The following is a 16,748-nucleotide window of genomic DNA, read 5'->3' on the forward strand; positions in this document are numbered from 1 at the left end:
AGGAAATTTTTGATTCTTCTACTGGCAATGCAACAAACGGTGGGTAATCCACCCACCTTTCTTCATTTCCTGAATCTTCCTGGCCAATTATCACATGCATTGGTGTAAATCTGATCCTGTTAGATTCTCCATGTACAGGAGCCACGACCTTATTAACAGAACCTGGTGTTATTTGGTAGAGGACAGTATTTGGTCAATTTGAGTGATTAAAGCTACACTTGCTAATTCTGAAAGAAATGAATCCTGCAACTCTTTTAACTCCTTTTAATTGAAAAAATAAAAATCTTAACATAAAATAATTTCTTAATTAACATTTAAAGCAAATAAATTTTATTTTTCTGTTAGGGAATAGTTTACAAGTAGGCATTACTCTTCATAGTTTCCTTTCTTATGAATAAGAGAAAATACTGTAGGTAATAACGTTTACATGTCAAAAGCAATGAGTACAGATTACTGTAAAACGAGGTAGATTGTTATATAAAATTAATCCAAAAAATATAATGTAAACTTTATTTCCACAAATTTCTTTTTTCTTATTTTTTTCATTTTTATGGTACTCTTAGGTAATTATTACCCAAGATAATATTTTTTTTTATCTTTTATCCACTATAAATACTACTATGTCTAGGGTAACTACATCAAAAATTATCTAACAAAGTTATATAGAAAGAAAATAAAAGTTTTTTGATTGGTTATTTTGTCATAGTAAATTGAGTACTATGCTTTCTGTATTATCCTTGCGTAAGTAATATCCCTTTCATTACAAATGTAACATAATTTGATGATAAGTAAGCTGCAGTATACTGTTACAGAAATGTGATGACTGATGAATGTAATACATCAGATATCAGTTGTATGTGTGTTGCCAACAATAAGAGGCGTGATCAAAATATATTCGACCTTATTTTTTATTGCATTAACCAGTTGTAGTGTTGGAGAGGGACCATCGTGGAATGCGACTTTTACTCATAGTGGTTGCTTGATTCACTGTTTTGCTGTAACTGCAGACAGTTGCTGCTTAGCCAACATAATGATAATAGGTACTTATCCTATGTTGATAAGCGATAATGATATATATAAGTTAAGTATATATAAGAAGATAATATAAGTTAATAATGATAAGAAGTGAATTAAGCAATAATGTGCATTAAATTTTGTCAGAAACTTGTTGACATACAAGTACAGACAATAACGAAGCTGTAAGTAGTAGTGGATGTTGCACAGATTAAAGGATGGTATCTCTCCTACCAAGATGGCCAAATATATGTCGAAAGTAATAAATACTCTGTCAGACCTTCCACCACCAAAAAATCAGGTAAGTTCAACTAATGGTGATGAATAATCGTCAAATAACAATTAGAGAGTTTGAAAGTGAAGTAGAAATTTTGTTTGGTTCAATCGAATTGATTTTAATGGAAGATCTTTATACTATACGGCGCATAGCACCAAAGTTTGTCCCAACATCTCTCACTAATGAACAGAAGAAAAACTGACTGCAAGTTGTATGAGACATGCTGAAGAGTGATAATAATGATTCTGATTTTAAAAAAATAATAATAAATGGAGACAACAGAATCTATGGCTATGACCCTGTTCGAGAAAAAGTCATCTGTTGACCCTGATGATTGAGACAAAGTCACAATCATCTCACTGGAAAACTCCAGTTCACTATGGTAAAAGAAAACCAAGCAATCACAAAACAATATTTAGGCCATGCTGACAGTCATATTTTATTATCAAGGCATGGCTCATGATGAATATGCTCCTCAAAAACAACTGTCAATAAAAAGTACTACGTAAGTGTTCTTTGTTGGCTAAAAGATGCTGTTTGAAACAATTGACCACAGCTTTGGGAAAATGGTGATCGAAAATTCATCACAATAATGCTCAAGCCATGCATCACAAATTATACAGAACTTCTTGGCAAAACACAGAATGAAATGACACCAGTAGTCATAAATATTACACACCAGTTTGTATAATCTATCAATCGCTTCCTCACCTGTACTGCGCAGTAATTCCACAGGTATTCCGTCTATTCCAGGAGCCTTTCTGCCATTTAAATCTTTTAATGCTCTCTTAAATTCAGATCTCAGCATTGTTTCTCCCATTTCATCCTCCTCAACTTCCTCTTCTTTTTCTATAACACCATTTTCTAATTCATTTCCTCCGTATAACTCTTCAATATATTCCACCCATCTATCGACTTTACCTTTCGTATTATATATTGGTGTACCATCTTTGTTTAACACATTATTAGATTTTAATTTATGTACCCCAAAATTTTCCTTAACTTTCCTGTATGCTCCGTCTCTTTTACCAATGTTCATTTCTCTTTCCACTTCTGAACACTTTTCTTTAATCCACTCTTCTTTCGCCAGTTTCCACTTCCTGATTATAGCATTTCTTAATTGCCGATAGTTCCTTTTACTTTCTTCATCACTAGCATTCTTATATTTTCTACGTTCATCCATCAGCTGCAATATATCGTCTGAAACCCAAGGTTTTCTACCAGTTCTCTTTATTCCGCCTAAGTTTGCTTCTGCTGATTTAAGAATTTCCTTTTTAACATTCTCCCATACTTCTTCTACATTTTCTACCTTATCTTTTTTACTCAGACCTCTTGCGATGTCCTCCTCAAAAATCTTCTTTATCTCCTCTTCCTCAAGCTTCTCTAAATTCCACCGATTCATCTGCCACCTTTTCTTCAGGTTTTTAAACCCCAATCTACATTTCATTATCACCAAATTATAGTCGCTATCAATGTCTGCTCCAGGGTAAGTTTTGCAGTCAATGAGTTGATTTCTAAATCTTTGCTTAACCATGATATAATCTATCTGATACCTTGCAGTATCGCCTGGCTTTTTCCAAGTGTATATTCTTCTATTATGATTTTTAAATTGGGTGTTGGCAATTACTAAATTATACTTCGTGCAAAACTCTATAAGTCTGTCCCCTCTTTCATTCCTTTTGCCCAGCCCGTATTCACCCACTATATTTCCTTCCTTGCCTTTTCCAATGCTTGCATTCCAATCTCAAACTATTATTAAATTTTCATCTCCTTTTACGTGTTTAATTGCTTCATCAATCTCTTCGTATACACACTCTACCTCATCATCATTATGAGCGCTTGTAGGCATATAGACGTTAACAATTGTTGTCGGTATAGGTTTTGATTTTATCCTTATTACAATGATTCTATTGCTATGCGTCTTGAAATACTCCACTCTCCTCCCTATCTTCTTGTTCATCACGAAACCTACTCCTGCCTGCCCATTATTTGACGCTGAGTTAATTACTCTAAAATCACCTACTGTAATATATGTGTGTATATCAAATCCTAATGTTAATAAGTGCATTAGTGGTTCCAGTTAATGTCGGTGTAAGGTCGAATACATTTTGATCATGCATCTTATTGTTAGTAACACACATCCCCAACTGATATCCGATCTATTACTTACATCACATTTCTGTAACAGTATACTGAAGCTTTCTTATCATCAAATTATGTTACATTTGTAATGAAAGGGATTTTATTTACCCAAGGATAATATGGAAAGCATAGTACTAATTTTACTATAACAAAATAACCGATAAAAATTTCTAAACAAAAGCTTTTATTTTATTTCTGTATACTTTTGTTAGATAATTTTTGATGAAGTATTTATAATGGATAAGTAGTGTTTATAATGGATAACAGATAAAAAAAAAAAACTATCTTTGGTAATAACTACTTAGATTACCATTAAAATGAAAAAAATAAGAAAAAAGATTTTGTGGAAATAAAGTTTACATTATCTTTTTTGGATTAATTTTATATAACAACCTCTTTTTACAGTAATCTGTAGTCATTGCTTTTGACATGTAAACGTTATTACCTACAGTATTTTCTCTTATTCATAAAAAAGGAAACTATGAAAAGTAATGCCCACTTGTAAACTATTCCCTAACAGAAAAATACAATTTATTTGCTTTAAATGTTAATGAAGAAATTATTTTATGTTAAGATTTTTATTTTTTCAATTAAAAAGAGTTAAAAGAGTTGCAGGATTCATTTCTTTCAGAATTAGCAAGTGCAGCTTTAATCACTCAAATTGACCAAATACTGTCCTCTACCAAATAACACCAGGTTCTGTTAATAAGGTCGTGGCTCCTGTATGCGGGGGATCTAGCGGGATCAGATTTACACCAATGCATGTGATAATTGACCAGGAAGAATCAGGAAATGAAGAAAGGTGGGTAGTGAGAGAGTTTGAGTCATCCACAGGATCTGTCCCATTGGACCCCACGGTGTATCTAAGCAATTAGTTATTTATTATAGTGAAATAAAATGTATTCTACTTATTTAAATGAAGAAATAAACAAATACTGTAAAACCACACCCACTTAGACTATAATATATCTTCAACTTTATCTGTAAGTTATTTTTCTTAATTCATCCAGTGAATGAAATTCACACAGTAAAATAAATTGAAATTCATTCTTTGTTTTATCTTTTAAGATTATCTGATGTTGAATATCATCAATGTCAGAGTATTTTCGTCATATTTTTAATATCAGGTGACTGTCAATAAATCCCGATGTTGAATTTCTAGTATAGAGATTTATTTGCTAATAAATTAAAGTTTTTTTATTTTTTTCGTTTTTGTTTTTATTAATTTTAAAAAATACTTATTTTGAAAAATAAATGTTAAAAAAAGAACCAAATGTCCCTTGCATTTAAATCTTTTGAGTGCCTTTTTCATCTGCAGCCCCACACAATTGTTGACGTATGATACTGGGTGAATAGGTAATAAAATATGAACATTTGGTGATTCTGTGCAATATTCACTACATTCTACGTAGAATTTTTGTACAAATGAAGGTATTTCAACCAAGAAATTTATTAAGGAGCACAAAAATAGGTGGTTTCAATTTGTAAATGGAAATAATTAGACTTGTTAGCGGTAGGTAGACATCATATATTTGATAAATTACACTGCAATATAATTTTTGTTTAATTTACACTGACGTTAAAATCTGAGCATAGAGTCCTGTCTGAAGAAGCCGGTACAGATTCACGGTGAAATAGTTAACAACACGTATATTTTGTGTTATCTAATGCGCACATTTTATTTTACTTCTACATTTTTCATAGGTCATTTTCCATGTCCTCATTTGATGCTTTTATTCAACTTATTGTAGCGTATATAAATTTCCAAAAAAACTCAAGTAAAGAAAAGAGAGAAAGAATTAATAAGAAATCTCTACAAATAAAACTTAAATTAATTATTTATTACTTTTTTAATTGATTTTATTTTTAAAATAAATATTCATTTTTTAGGATATCTTGTATTCATTTTTTTTTTACATTAAATGGTATTAAAATTCACAGTAATATTTTGATGCATTCATAAACAAAAATGTTATGAACAGACATGGCCAGTTGCAGAACTAATATGGAAGCTGTAAACAAAAAGAAAAAATCAATTAAATGTGTCAGTAGTAAAAAAAAATTAATAAATAAAAAAATTAAAATCATTGTATTTGAAAATCATAAATACCTCTTATGTCAGTAAATTATCAATTAATTCAGTAGTAATAGTTTTTTATGTATCCACATTTTCGAAAAGGAATTTACAGAATCACTTATACAAAAAATTAAAATTCGTGTTTAAAATTATTTTTAATATAATTTAAAAAAATTATACTTCAAGTAAATTAGATCATCACAAGAACGTTAAAATTATGAAAACCAAATATATTAACAAATCAATTAACATACTCGTTTATTTCTTTTCAAAATGGCAAGAATTTAAAAGAGTTAGGTTGGAAGATATACTGACTGTATGATTTAGGTGCTGGTGTCCTATGAACGTCAGTATCAGATTTACACCAGTAGAACTGACAAATTTGCAACAGTGAGCTTGATCTATCTGGTGGTGTAGATAGGGCTCACATTTAGGCCTGGACATATCTAAACAATTTGTTATTTAATATTGATAACACCAAATCAGTTTGTTGCATTAGTATTAGAAGAAAATATAAAACCAAGAACAGCGTGTACTCTTTCAGGAAAGTGCTTATTAATCCATGTAAATGCAGTAAAAGCTCATTAATTTTTGTAAATGAGATAAAGTATGTCAGATAAACATTCTACTTTTGTTTTTGTATGAAGAAATACAATAATATTATGAAAATATGGACCATACACATTTATACTACCTCTACTATATATTATGAATTTTTACCTTTAAATTCTTTTCCTTAGTGCACCCATGAAACAAAGTCACAAATACATTTCCTTCAAAAGGAAATCGGTCTATTCATAACCATTACAGGAAAGAAAAATAAAGCAGCCTGATTACTAAAGCTAAATTAAGAATTGTAACTGCTATGAAGCTGACCTGTTAACCAGTGATGTTCTTAACATGAAAAAAAACAACATATTTGCAAGAAACGCAAAGTATATTACAAAATTTTCAAGTTACTACTTCAAATAAGAAAAATTATATAAAAGTATAGTTGTAAGGCCATAGATTGCAACAGTAATTTCAAATTAACTTTACATGTTCCTTTGTAGCTTTATGCTACCTTTTCCAGTTTTTCTTATGTCTGTCAAACCAATGATGTATAAGAAGTAAAACCCTTCGATGAACTCAGTCAAGTTATTAATGTTAAGGCTGAATCTTATAATTTCTAATGGGTTGCACTCTTGAGGAGTGCTGCGGCCTCGATATTGGATTATAGTTAAAAACGTGAAGCAACACTGTCAGCAGCTTTACTGACAATCTTTGTACATGATATTTATTATTTTTGACGATAACTACAAGATTTTTGGGAGTTGTTTCTGTCTTGTTTGGTCACCAGTAAATATTTTTGTTACAGCACATAATGGACTCTTCTCTTACATTAATATACTGATTCAGTAACTAAATCATTGATTTTTTATTACATATGTTCTATTACCACTTAATAATATACATTATTAAAAATATGTCACTTACATAATTTCTTGTTTCTTCTGAATTACATTCCCCTTCATATTTTTTTTCCAAAGCTATAAAACCAAATAAAAAATTAATAAACAAATGTAATGTAATTTTTTTAAATAATAAAGCCCTTAAACATAATTAATATAATATTTTATATATCAAATGAGTTATTCATAATTTTATGAAAAGAATGCTGTAATATTAGAAAAAAAATAATAGACAAAATTAAATTCTAAATTTTAAATTCCTGTAAACTATATTTTTTTTAAATATCTTACAATGTTCAATGCAGATATATCACTGCGTTCCACACGACTAAAGGATGATGTTTATTATCTTGTTTTCTTTAAGCTGCGTAAAATCTGATTTTCTAGAATGATTACAATCTAGGGCGAGACTGAACCGATGGATTATAAAGAAAAATGACCCGTAAATCTTGACCTCGGAAATAGAATAAACTTTTATCCCTATCCAAGTCTCAAATGCTTAATAGTAATGACCAATTTATGGTCTTTTTATGTGGCGAGTCACAATCTACAAATATTAAAAAATGTTTCGTCGCTAAATATGAGTAAGACCATAAAATGGTTAACCTATATCCCCATCAGCATTTTTATACAGAAAAGTAGGCTCACTTCTTTAGCATCAAAACTGGGAACGTTCACCATAATATTTGAGCTCAATCAAGATCCTCGGGAAACTTATTAAATGTATCACAAAATTTGACCGTCAAATTTGTTAATTCTCATTTGCCACCTTTGTAGATCGGAAAATGAGAATTAACTTTACACATCAAAGTTTTCTTTCTTTCATTAGACATAAAATACAGCGTTTATGTTTATTTCTATTTAAACTATCAAACAAGTACCGTGAAAGACTCGCTACAAACAAAGAAAATGTTGGTACTGACCACGTTACAGACTGAACTATTACCCTGGTCAACATGATTTTTGTTTCACAAGTACCAATAGGTGTACTTAATGCAGTTTTTTATCGTGTTTTCAAATATGTATTCGAAATTTCCCCATCGCTCACAGATATTTTAATTTTTTTTTAAATGTTTTTTGTCCATTTGTCCGTTGTAAAGTAAACACTCCTAGAGCATTGTAAATATGATGGAACCGAATAAGCTACTCAAAGGATAGCGTTGCTACTGTTGTGCAGGTTCAGACATGTGTAGACATGTACAAACGTGATCTAGTGTAGCACACATTGATCAGAACGAAGCCAGTTGTTTGATAGTAGTGAACCAGTAAACACGTCATTGTGTGTCTGAATTATTGTGTATTACATATTTACAACTTTATTTCTTTTAATTAGTCGTTAGTTACAAATGCCTAGAGTTTGTTTAAATCATCCTAACAAATTTTGTTATGTATGTAGTGAAGTGACGCTCAAGTCCCAAAGGCGAAACCTTACTCCATTAGTAAAAAGGTGTTAAGAACTTTATTTTAGGTGTAAATTCGGTGACCAAACAAGAGCCTGGTCCCCACATATCTGCTGTTTATCGTGTTCTAGGCTTCTCACTGCATGGAAAAATGGTTCACGCCACATCCCATTTGCTATTCCTATAATTTGGAGGGAACCCAAAGGTCACTCTTCTGACTGTTACTTCTGCTTAATAAACATTAAAGGAATTACGTCAAAATCAAAATATACAGTGGTGTACCCTGACTTGCAATCTGCAATGAGAACTGTTCCATACCAAAGCCTCCAGAACATGTGATATTAGATGTAGAAAGCTCAGAGTCTGATGGAAGAAAAAGAAACAAATTCTGGTGATACAACCTTTGTACAAAGCAGTTCATCTGAGCTTCATTTACTGACTCACGAAAATCTTAACGATCTCATACGAGATTTAAAATTATCCAAAAAACAGTCTGAAATGTTTACTTCCCGGCTAAAAGGACGGAATCTTCTTCAAAAGAATACAAAGATATGTACTTACCGTAATCGTCATTCTGAATTTAAAGACTATTTTTCTGAAGAAAATGGCTTAGTGTTTTTTAATGACATTTCTTCTCTTACGGAGATACTTTGTAGTGAACATAACCCAACAGAATGGCGCTTGCTCATTGATTCCTCTAAATTTAGTTTAAAAGTTGTACTTCTGTGTAATGGCCATAAATTCCAATCAGTACTTGTGGCTCACTCTGCTAGTATGAAAGAAACACATGAAATCTTTAAATTTATATTGGAAAAGCTTCAATGTGCAGTGTACGAATGGAATATTTGTGTGACTTGAAGATAATTCCATTTATTCTTGGTTTGCAGCTTGGTTACACAAGGTACTGTTTTTTTTTTTTTTTTTTTTTTGAATGGAATATTAGGGACAGAAAAAACCATTTCATTAGAAAAGAATGGCCTAAACGCGAATCACTCATTCCTGAACAGAAAAATGTGAAACATGCCCAATTGTGTAATCCTAAAAATGTGTATCTACCTCCGTTACATATCAAACTAGGATTAATGAAGAATTTCGTCAAGGCCATGGACAATACTCCTGGTTTCATGTACTTAAAACAGAAGTTTCGAAAAATTAGCGATCCAAAAATTAAAGAATGAATATTTATGGGTCCACAAATACGATTTCTAATGCATGATGAAAAGTTTGAGTAACTGTATAATCCACTAGTAAAAGTAGGTTGGAAAGCATTCAAAAATGTCACTCAGAGTTTTTCGGGAAATCGAAAGGCGGAAAATTACCGTGATATTGTCAACGATGTCATAAATCTTTAATACTCTAAAATTTGGGTTGTAATATGTATTTCAACCCAATAATAATAAAAAAATGGGTTAAAAGAAAATAAATATAAAAATTTGGGTTGTAATATGTCCTTAGAAGAATACTTCCTGCACTCGAACCTAGATTTCTTCCCTGAAAATCTTGGCGCGATGAGCACGGGGAACACTTTCATCAGGAGATTTCAGCAATGGAACAGGGGTATCAAGGTAAATGGAATCCTAATATGCTAGCCGTTATTGTTGGACCATCATGAGAAATGTTCCATAGCCGAAATGTAACAAAAAATCGTCATTTCCCCTACTTTCTAGGCGAGTCAGATGTTTGAATATTGTGCAGTTAATAATGCAGAAGGTATTAAAATGTTTGAAATTATAAATGCCTGTCTCTCGAAAACCTTGCGTGTATGCGAAAAAAACCGATATCATATTTGAATTAAGGAGAAAGAATCACTTTTTTTTTCCTGAGAAAAAATTTTTTTTTTCCCCAGTGTTATGTTTTGTTACTTGCTCTCAACCAATAACATAGTTCCGGCCTCCGTGGCGCGAGTGGTAGCGTCTCGGCCTTTCACCCGGAGGTCCTGGATTCGAATCCCGGTCAGGCATGGCATTTTTCAGATAATACTTCAGACGATGAATGAGGATGATATGTATGAGTGTAAATGAAGTGTAGTCTTCTACATTCTCAGTTCGACCGTTCCTGAGATGTGTGGTTAATTGAAACCCAACCACCGAAGAACATCGGTAACCACGATCTAGTATTCAAATCCGTGTAAAAATAACTGACTTTATTAGGACTTGAACGCTGGAACTCTCGACTTCCAAATCAGACGATTTGGGAAGACCACTAGACCGACCTGATGGGTTACTTTAACCAACCAGCCTGCGCCTAACATTACGGTTTCGATCGAAAACACAATCAGAAATATTTATCTCACAGTGAAACCCGTTAACTTCCCGGTTTGCTTTATATTTCTACGCTTAGTTGATTTATTTGGGAATATTTAAAAGATACAGGATACAAAAGATATATCACATCTTTGCAAACGACGCAAGATGCGTTATTACAATTAAAAACTCAACCCTTCAAAAGCGAATAGAAGTTAGTTTGACAAACGATGGCAATAATTCGGCGTTTAACTGATTTCAAGTTGATAAATGTCCTCTAATTTGAACGGTAAACTTATTTTGTTTTCTTTCTTCTCCGTGTAATGAAATGAAAGAAAGTAAACCGGTTTCCATTATGTATAAGTTTAATAGAACATTATTTACTTATTAATTTTATAATGAACAGTTATCACCTGGTACTTCTTTCTTTCTGCAGTAAAAAACGCACTCGTTCGGATACGTCTTACCATCCGAAGCGCAGACCGGATAATAATACAACGGGCAGATGCACGACACAGGAGTAACGCGTGCTGAAGCACGTTGTGTTATGATGAAAGCAGAAATGAAAAAGCATACTAACAAAGTTTGTTTGTACATTTTGAACCTGAAAAAACGAAATAATTAAATTAAATCAGATACATAAAAACAAATGTTGATTTAAGATTACGGCTTTAAGTTAAAAGCCTTTTAAATAAAAGAGGCATGGAGTAGAATAACGTTATTTAATATTAATATGCGATATTACAATATAATAGTGGCGAATAATATTATTACACAATATAAAAATAATAAAAACTGAAACAGGAAAATAATGCGTTAAAATAAAATTAAATATAACATTCAACATCAAAACTATGGTTAAGTAATCATCAAGATATTGCCAAGTAAAACGAAATTGATTTCATCAACTATCTGAGATTATTTATTTTTATTAGAGTGTGTGTGTATGTGTGGTTGTGTGTATCATTTCTCTTGTTTATTTTTTTTAAAAAAGTTCAATTTTTAGAGAGTTTACAAAATAAAAATAAATAACTATTAAGTTTAATATTAACTTGTTTTTTTTTTTTTTTTTTAGTTATCTTAACTAACAATTCATCATAAAACAATCATTTCAACAACTGATAAATTCACGGACATAGGCAATTTACAAAAGAGTGCCAGAGGTTCCGTAGTATAATTATTTGTTATGACATATTTACTATAGCGCTGTGGAAAAACCTTTCCCCGGTCTGGTTGTGATAGGAATGGATATTTTTTATTGACTTCAGTAACAGGAAGAGGCTTCTCCTTTATATATATTCTAATCGATTATTATTTCTCTAATCGATTTAAAAAAGGACGTTGTCAGTACAATTCTTACATAATTTTTGTAATGAATTTTCAAGGCTTATTTTCTACATAATATAGAGGCTGCATAGAGTCTAACATTCGAACTAATTCATGTCAGAGATTACAATGCTTTATAAGACAAGTACGGTTCGAACAACAGTCGTTTTATATATAGAAGGAAAGTGGAAATTATTTCGGAAATTAATCGATTTACAAATCCACCTACTTCACCCGATCCGCTCTCTACTGATACGTTTGTGAATAAAATTCGTAGTCCATTATTTGTCGTGGATACGTGTTCTGGATGGTAGTCTGCGAAACGGTGCGCGAACGCTACCATAACTTTGTGAAGCGTGTAAAACGTAAACTATTTTCGTTTACCTTTCAGAAACGTGAATATTTCAATAATATTTTGTAAAATAAAAGAAAATTTTAAGCAAAATATCTGTTTAATTAAGTTAATCTTCTATTTGAAAACATAGTGAAATATAGCTGAGTTATAATAATAAATTTTACTTTAGTTTTATCGGTTTACAAAAATAGAATCGGCAGTAAATTTGTTTCTCCAGGATGATATTAACAGAAAATAAAAAAATTATAAATAACAAAGAGTACAGTTTTAATTTACTAAAAAACCATTGTAACCTTTCTTTTAGCGCCTTACAATAGCTTTAAAAAAAAATCGCAGTCAAACGAGAATTTATTTAAGATATATGTATACATAAATGCTATAAAATATTAGGAAAATTTAAGGAGCTGTACAGTCACAAGACAATATTTAAGCGAAATGAAAGAAACTGATGGGGCAATTTGTTTTATAAATGTCTCTTAAATTATTAAAAAAATCTGATGTGGACACCACATGACTTACTTGTCGCGTATTAAATTACATTTACACATTTTTTTAAAATGAAAATTACATAAAATTTTATTTCATTAATAACTTCTGATGTTTTTAATTTTTATTTTTTTATTATTATTACTGAATTATTATTTATCGTAAAAATTATTTTACAATCAGTGGTTAATAATTATTAATAAATCAAAATATTTAAATTAAAAAAAGGAGATTAAGTCTGATTCGAACTGTCTCCTCTTCTAAGATCCAAATATTTCATTAAATAAAATTTTATTTGGCTAAACTGTGAACTCAATGAAAATAAGTACCACTTGTGATGTATCGATGAAAAGCTCTCAACGAGGGCTTATTACTGCAGTTAAGAAAAAGTCTCAAAAAAAGTTTTGGATTTTGCGTATTTTGACACTTTTTGTTAAGTCGATTGTAATCAAAAGGCGAGGTGCACAACTAGGTGTTACAACAGTCCTAAATACAAAATTTCAACATCCTATGGCTAATCGTTTTCAAGTTATGCGAGAGACGTACGTACGCACAGTCGTCACGCCGAGACTAGTAAAAATGGATTCAGGGATGGTCAAAATGGATGTTTCCGTTGAAATCTGAAAATCGAAATACTTCGCGATCAGAATACTTCTTTTAATTCGTACAAGGAAGTAATAAAAAATAATCTATAGCAGCTTTTGATAAAAATATAAAATTATTTTAAAGTACGTTAAGTGAAATTTTCTTATAGTAATTGGCCAGACTTACGGTACAAATGAAAGTTTATCCGTCTGTACAGGGCGTAAATATAAATCGATATTTGTATGTAGTTTAAGCATATCCGAGTATTATGTAAAATGCTGTATATTTATGTATTCCGGTAAAATAAAGCAGATAAAGTTATCAATTAAAACGCAGTAAGATTCTAGCTTTAAAACAACTTTTCCATTGTTAAGTGCAGGAAGAAATAGTAAAATGAACTAAAATAACATATTTTAATACTAAAACTATTCCGTTAATTTTAACAAAATGAAGATTTCTTCTGAAAAAATAATAGCTCAGTATATGTAATTTGTTATTTGGGTTTACTTACAACAGAGAATTCGACCTTTGAAGAACACTACACAAAGTAAAATGTATAACAAAAATTTTGAAACAGCTCCATTTAAATACTTGTAGATAAACAGTTTCAACAGAAAAATCTATCTAAAAACAATGAATTAGTATAGTTATGAATTATTATAATCATCTAAAAATTATCAATAGATTGCAAATAAATGTATAGCTGTCAATTATTAATTTATCCCTTTTGATTGAAACAGTTAGCGCATGTGCAGTTTTTTTATTTCATGAGTAAATTTATTTGCTGACAATATTTTCTTTTTACTGATGATTTTTGTTTTTAAATCCTAAAATGCAACGCCAATAAATTTTATTTTATAAAAATATATAAATTATTATTGTAATAATTAAATAAAATTTCATCATCTTTACAAGAAAAAAAATCGATACGTAAACCGACCATTATTTAATTAATGACACGTTGTATATAAAATAACAAATATAAACTTACTAATTAAATTTAATTTATTTAACTTTTTTAAGTATTTATTTATTAATTTACTTAAATATTTAACTAAATAATAAAATTTAAGGTTGTAATTAGTTTAATATAATTTAGGTAGTAATTAGTGGTTTAAATGTACTAATCGATAGAATGATGATGTACATCTCACCTATGAACATTTCTAGTAAAAAAAAAAAAAAATTCAATATTTTTTTTTTTAAACAAATCTATTCTTCCTGCATGAACTGAAAAACATTTCTTATATTTTTTGGATAAATCTAATATCAAAACATACTTTTGATATCGAATAAATATTATTTTTTGTTTTGATCGCTGTATAATGGCGCATAATATAGATCATCCATCGGTGAAGAATGAGTAGATATGCTACTTCATGATTAAACAAAGGAACTGTCTCGGCATACGCCTAAATGGAAATCGTAATAAATTATTTGATTGGTCAACGGCACAAAATACACAAATAAATATGAATTAAAAAGCCCAAATTAATTATTTAAAATTAAAACGCGTAAAATAACACCAAGATGTTTACGTAGAAATAGTAAATATCTACAAAATAATTCACAACTGAAACGGTTTTGATGAAAATTATTTGAGCACGTATTTCTGTACACGTTGAACGAGATGAAAAATATCTGTGGACACCGCATGACTTCCTTGTACGCCGATTAAACTACATATACACATTTTTTGCTGCACTTCATTTAAAAGTGAGATACGATCCTCCTATTTTTTAATAAAGTGGACAGTTACACGATTGCTGAAACATTAGTTTTTATTTACATCAAATTTGTACAACTATTATTTCAGTAGTTTTACATGAAATATTAGGATAAAGCAAAAGTCCCTTTATTACTCGTATTACTACATCAACATTATTCGTATTCTTCGTGAATTGCTGATTAAAAAAAGTTTCAGTTTTCTGATGTGTCGTATAAATAAAAGTTAATAATAATTCAAATATTCCATTTAGTGAACTGTTGTTTACCGGTTACAAATGTTAATTTCGACCTTACGGTGTAAAATATTCGGTTTTCATTATCGATTATTTGGTGAATAATCAAAAATGAAAATGAAACAATTATTCAGGAAAAATAAACATAACACGAAGAAATATATCTCAAAAAAAAAACGTCATGAAGATGAATATGAAGAGGAAGAAAATGTTAAGAACAAGGAAAGAATAAAAAGATTAAGAGAGGATGATGAATATAAAGAGAGAGAAAATTTGAGAACTAGAGAACTTGTACACAAATTAAGATCAGAAGAATTATATCAAACCAAAGAGCGATTAAATGATTGGCGACAAAATACAAATAAACGAAATGAGTCCCTTTATTACTCGTATTACTACATCAACATTATTCGTATTCTTCGTGAGTTGCTGATTAAAAAAAGTTTCAGTTTTCTGATGTGTCGTATAAATAAAAGTTAATAATAATTAAAATATTCCATTTAGTGAACTGTTGTTTACCGGTTACAAATGTTAATTTCGACCTTACGGTGTAAAATATTCGGTTTTCATTATCGATTATTTGGTGAATAATCAAAAATGAAAATGAAACAATTATTCAGGAAAAATAAACATAACACGAAGAAATATATCTCAAAAAAAAACGTCATGAAGATGAATATGAAGAGGAAGAAAATGTTAAGAACAAGGAAAGAATAAAAAGATTAAGAGAGGATGATGAATATAAAGAGAGAGAAAATTTGAGAACTAGAGAACTTGTACACAAATTAAGATCAGAAGAATTATATCAAACCAAAGAGCGATTAAATGATTGGCGACAAAATACAAATAAACGAAATGACATCAAAATCCGACATAGGGAGAATATTGTTCGACAATAACAGTACAGTATAGTTAACAATAACCAAATTGGTCTTCTCCTAACACTTCCTCCACTCTCCTCTCAATTCTTCTGTATAGAATTCTAGTTAAGATTTTTGATGCATGACTAGTTGACAATTAAGAACTAATTGTTCTGTATTCTTCACATTTATCTGCCCCTACTTTCTTTGGTATCTTGACTATAACACTTTTTTTGAAGTCTGATGGAAATTCCCCATTTTCATAAATATCAGTCTGTATAATCTATCAATCGCTTCCTCACCTGTACTGCGCAGTAATTCCACAGGTATTCCGTCTATTCCAGGAGCCTTTCTGCCATTTAAATCTTTTAATGCTCTCTTAAATTCAGATGTCAGTATTGTTTCTCCCATTTCATCCTCCTCAACTTCCTCTTCTTCCTCTATAACACCATTTTCTAATTCATTTCCTCCGTATAACTCTTCAATATATTCCACCCATCTATCGACTTTACCTTTCGTATTATATATTGGTGTACCATCTTTGTTTAACACATTATTAGATTTTAATTTA

At 30.3% G+C, this 16,748-nt stretch overlaps 1 protein-coding gene across 1 annotated transcript; it reads right to left on the reverse strand.

Moving 5' to 3' along the window:
* Positions 1–4,937: 4,937 nt before the first annotated feature.
* LOC142326430 (serine protease inhibitor Kazal-type 1-like) lies at positions 4,938–14,026 on the reverse strand. The gene is made up of 4 exons (XM_075368924.1): positions 13,868–14,026; positions 11,018–11,208; positions 6,987–7,039; positions 4,938–5,445 (listed from the first exon to the last, which is right to left on the reverse strand). The coding sequence occupies exons 2-4, from the start codon at positions 11,199–11,201 to the stop codon at positions 5,434–5,436; spliced, it is 249 nt and encodes an 82-aa protein (XP_075225039.1). The 5' UTR covers positions 11,202–11,208; positions 13,868–14,026; the 3' UTR covers positions 4,938–5,433.
* Positions 14,027–16,748: the final 2,722 nt, after the last annotated feature.

This window comes from Lycorma delicatula, chromosome 6, assembly GCF_047948215.1.
Source record: "Lycorma delicatula isolate Av1 chromosome 6, ASM4794821v1, whole genome shotgun sequence".
In the NCBI taxonomy this organism is placed as follows: Eukaryota; Metazoa; Arthropoda; class Insecta; order Hemiptera; family Fulgoridae; genus Lycorma; species Lycorma delicatula.

Excerpts from the sequence above, each read along its gene's own strand:
- LOC142326430 (XM_075368924.1), bottom strand. The coding sequence starts at position 11,201 with ATGTACAAACAAACTTTGTTAGTATGCTTTTTCATTTCTGCTTTCATC. Across the intron at positions 7,040-11,017 it reads CAGAAAGAAAGAAGTACCAG|CTTTGGAAAAAAAATATGAA; the intron begins GTGATAACTGTT and ends TTGGTTTTATAG.